The sequence below is a fragment of the Rhineura floridana genome, chromosome 11 (assembly GCF_030035675.1).
Source record: "Rhineura floridana isolate rRhiFlo1 chromosome 11, rRhiFlo1.hap2, whole genome shotgun sequence".
NCBI lineage: Eukaryota > Metazoa > Chordata > Lepidosauria > Squamata > Rhineuridae > Rhineura > Rhineura floridana.
Genome location: NC_084490.1, coordinates 12,624,093 through 12,627,479, shown reverse-complemented (window position 1 = coordinate 12,627,479; position 3,387 = coordinate 12,624,093). Strand labels below are relative to the sequence as shown.

General features: G+C 44.8%; 1 protein-coding gene across 1 annotated transcript; it reads right to left on the bottom strand.

Annotated features, from left to right (window-relative positions):
- Nucleotides 1-2,191: 2,191 nt before the first annotated feature.
- LOC133367406 (olfactory receptor 11H6-like) lies at nucleotides 2,192-3,154 on the bottom strand. The gene has a single exon (XM_061591508.1). The coding sequence runs from the start codon at nucleotides 3,152-3,154 to the stop codon at nucleotides 2,192-2,194; it is 963 nt and encodes a 320-aa protein (XP_061447492.1).
- Nucleotides 3,155-3,387: the final 233 nt, after the last annotated feature.

Below are 3,387 nucleotides of genomic sequence, written 5' to 3'. Positions count from 1 at the left end.
AACAAACACCAAAATCACAGAACTCATGGAAATCTGACAGATGACTTCAGTTTCTGTATGAATGTTGTGACAAGGGCTGCCATCTTTCCCTCCTCACAGTGCCTAAAAAGCTATTGCTACCACCACAGACACTTATCCCGATAAGCCTTTCCTCAAGAGTGATTTTCTTTCTTTTTATATATATATATATATATTGATTTGCTTTTCAGGATATAAGAAGTCAGCATAAACGACACAAGGAGAGAGAGAGACAATTAAGGCAACGTGCTATCTCTGAAACAGGCTCAAAAGGGCAGTTGTGCATCTCTGGCACAGTGCTTGCTTGTGGCAAAGTGGTCTTTGTTTTAATCCCTCTAGCGACCCTACATTGCTGTGTGAATCACTGCATTAGTGCCAAGTGCCACACTTTTCCCCACTAGCCCTCTATTGCAAGTGGTACTTAAGAGCGCCAGTGAAGTGCTATCTCCATTTTAGCCTCTGCCATGAGGAAGTAAAGAAGTTCTTTATGTACTATCCCTTGAGGATGAGCGGAAATTATTGGTAATAACCCAAGTCTGGGGTCAGGTGTTATAATTTGGACAAGTGTGGCAGAAGCTTCTTGGAAAACCCTACAGAATATTGCTATTACGGGGCACACCTGCCACATGTGGTAATACATTCCCCGATCCTGGCAGCCCCTCCAACAGTTAGGTGAGGGTTCTGGATTAATCCTATGCAATTTTACTGGAGTAATATACCATTGGAGAATCAATTTCATTAAGGACTCCCTGACCTGAGCCGATACTGTGTGGAGTGGGTGCCTCTTCCATTGCCCATCCCATTGTGCCCCATCAATCTGCTTATTCAAGTCAGCCTCCCAAAACTGCTTTAAGGTCACCATGGCCCCATACCTTCCAGAGACTAGTCCTTTATATATAACTGAGATCATTTAAATTGCCTCTGGTGTTAGCACAAAAGTTTCATAGAATGATAGCTGCCTTGGTGGTCCTTGATCCCTCGTGTCTAAAGAACGCTTGAATGTGTATCAACTGTAACCAAGATGGCTGAACCTCACCAAGTTTTGTGTGCAAGTGTTCAGTGCTTATTGGGGTCCCAGTATTCTTGCTTTCCTACCCCTAAATTGACTGGATCCTCAAAACGTGGATGATCTAGCAAACAAATAAGTGGAGATTCACCTGGAGCCAGCAGCTTCACCCATCGTTTCCAGCCCAACAGCATGGCCCTATACTATGGATTAACCACATTGGGTGATATTTAAGAATGGAAGATTTTTGAAGTGTCACCTGTCTTACCCAAGCTGCATTATAGTTCCCTGCAATTACCTTTATCGGTTGTTTTAAAAGGCAAGCATCAAAGTACAATTGAAGCACTGGAACTCCTAAACCTCCTTCTGTCAGAGGCCTGTGCAAGGTGAATTTTTTTACCCGGGCCCTCTTCTTACTATTCATGAAACAGATGAACAATTTTTTGCCATGAACACATTTCGTTAGAAGGGATCACCACAGGGAGCGTCTGAAATAAAAACCTGGGCAAGACTGCCATCTTAACTGCTGCTATCCTGCCCAGCTATGAAAGGCTAAGCTTTGACCACCAGTACCACCGGAGTGATTTTCTTGACTGAGTTTCTTCCACCACCCCCAAAATGTTTTGGTATTGCACCCCTAAGCTTTCTCCCCAGCACCTCCCACCATTATTCATAGAAAAACAAACAAAAAACCCCAAACAAAACAGAACCAGATGTTTGAGCTTGGCTTCAGTTTTCAGAGAAAAAGCTAGGCTGAAATGGATGTTGAAGAGAACAATATTAGTCAAGAGCACTGGCACTGACTGAGCTGGCTGCCTTAATTCAAGTCACAGCACCACCTAGGGGTGGAATAGCACAACAGTTAAAACTCCCCATTTCACACCAAGGGGATTTTGTCTGCATCATATTCCACTTTAAAGATGTTAAGCCTTACATTATGAGGCTATAAAACTGAGGTGCAAACTTCCTTGTGCTGCCATACGGCACTTATATTGCTAACAAATTCCTAACTCTCTCTTCCTTTTATTAATTTTTATTAGACAACTTGTTTGCCTAAATAAGAAAAAGCACACTAGAGAGGGAAAGAAATTCCTCACAGTCACTGCAAATGTTGTCGGCTGTGTAGTTTGGTGATTTGTGTTTGCTTTCTTATTTGCATCCCCCTTTCTACGTTGCCACCTTTCTCCTTGGCCATCTCCCCTTTCTCTTCAGCAACCTGCCCAGGGCCTCTTTCACCTTATCATTCCTCAGACAGTAGATCAAGGGGTTAAGCAAAGGTGTAACGGATGTGTAGAAGACTGTTATAATTTTAGCAGTCTCTGACTGACTTTGCCCACTTGGATTTACATACATCCCTGCAGTCAAGCCATAGAACAGGGTCACCACCACTAGGTGGAAAGATATGGTGGAGGAGGCCTTCCTACGACTCTCTCGGCTAGAGGATTTCATCAGTGTGAAAATTACAGTGCTGTAGGATAGCAGGACAAAGAATAAATTGCCTAAGATAACCAGAACATTCATGGCAAACTGGTAGACAAAAGGAATGTTTGTGTGTGGGGGGCAGGCCAGAGATAGAAGGGGCCCAGGATCACACAAGAAGTGGTCAATGACATTGGGGCCACAGAAGGACAACTTGGAGATCAACGTCACCGGGACAATGTACAACAGGAAGCCAGTGACCCAACAAGCAGCCACCAAGGCATAGCAGGAATTTGGAGACATAATTTGCGGGTAGCGTAGCGGTTGGCATATGGCCAAGTATCGATCCAAGGCCATGGCAGAGAGGAAGAAGGCTTCAGTGCTGCCAAGTGAGAAGAAAATGTAGAACTGGAGGAAACAGGTTTGGAAGGAGATGATGCCATAAGGGAAAGCCAGATCGAAGAGCATGCGAGGGACAGTGGCGGACACGTAGCACATCTCCAGCCAGGAGAAGTTGCTGAGTAGGATGTACATGGGCAGCCGGGCCAATTGGGCATCTACACGTACCAGCATGATAATGGTGATGTTCTCGGCCAAAGTGATCACGTAGAGTCCAGTGAAAAAGATAAGGAGCAGGAACCGCTTCTGCTGCCCAGCCCCCAAACCCAGCAGAATGAATTCCTCAACTGTGGTCTCATTGGCCAACTCCATCTGCAACCAGAAACAGAACTGTAATCAGACACTGTTGGGAAGTACTATCCACTTGTCTTAGGGGTGTGCATCGGCTCTGTGTGTGGGCAGAATAATATGGCAAATTGGGATGATTCTGGGGTCTTTCTCTTCTACCGAGTCAAAGGTTCCTTTTGCTCTGTTACAGCTCTATTTTTCCTATATCTCTATTTTCCTCCAGGTCGATGGGCTTTGCAAGGATTGAGACTGTCTAA

Excerpts from the sequence above, each read along its gene's own strand:
- LOC133367406 (XM_061591508.1), bottom strand. The coding sequence starts at position 3,154 with ATGGAGTTGGCCAATGAGACCACAGTTGAGGAATTCATTCTGCTGGGT.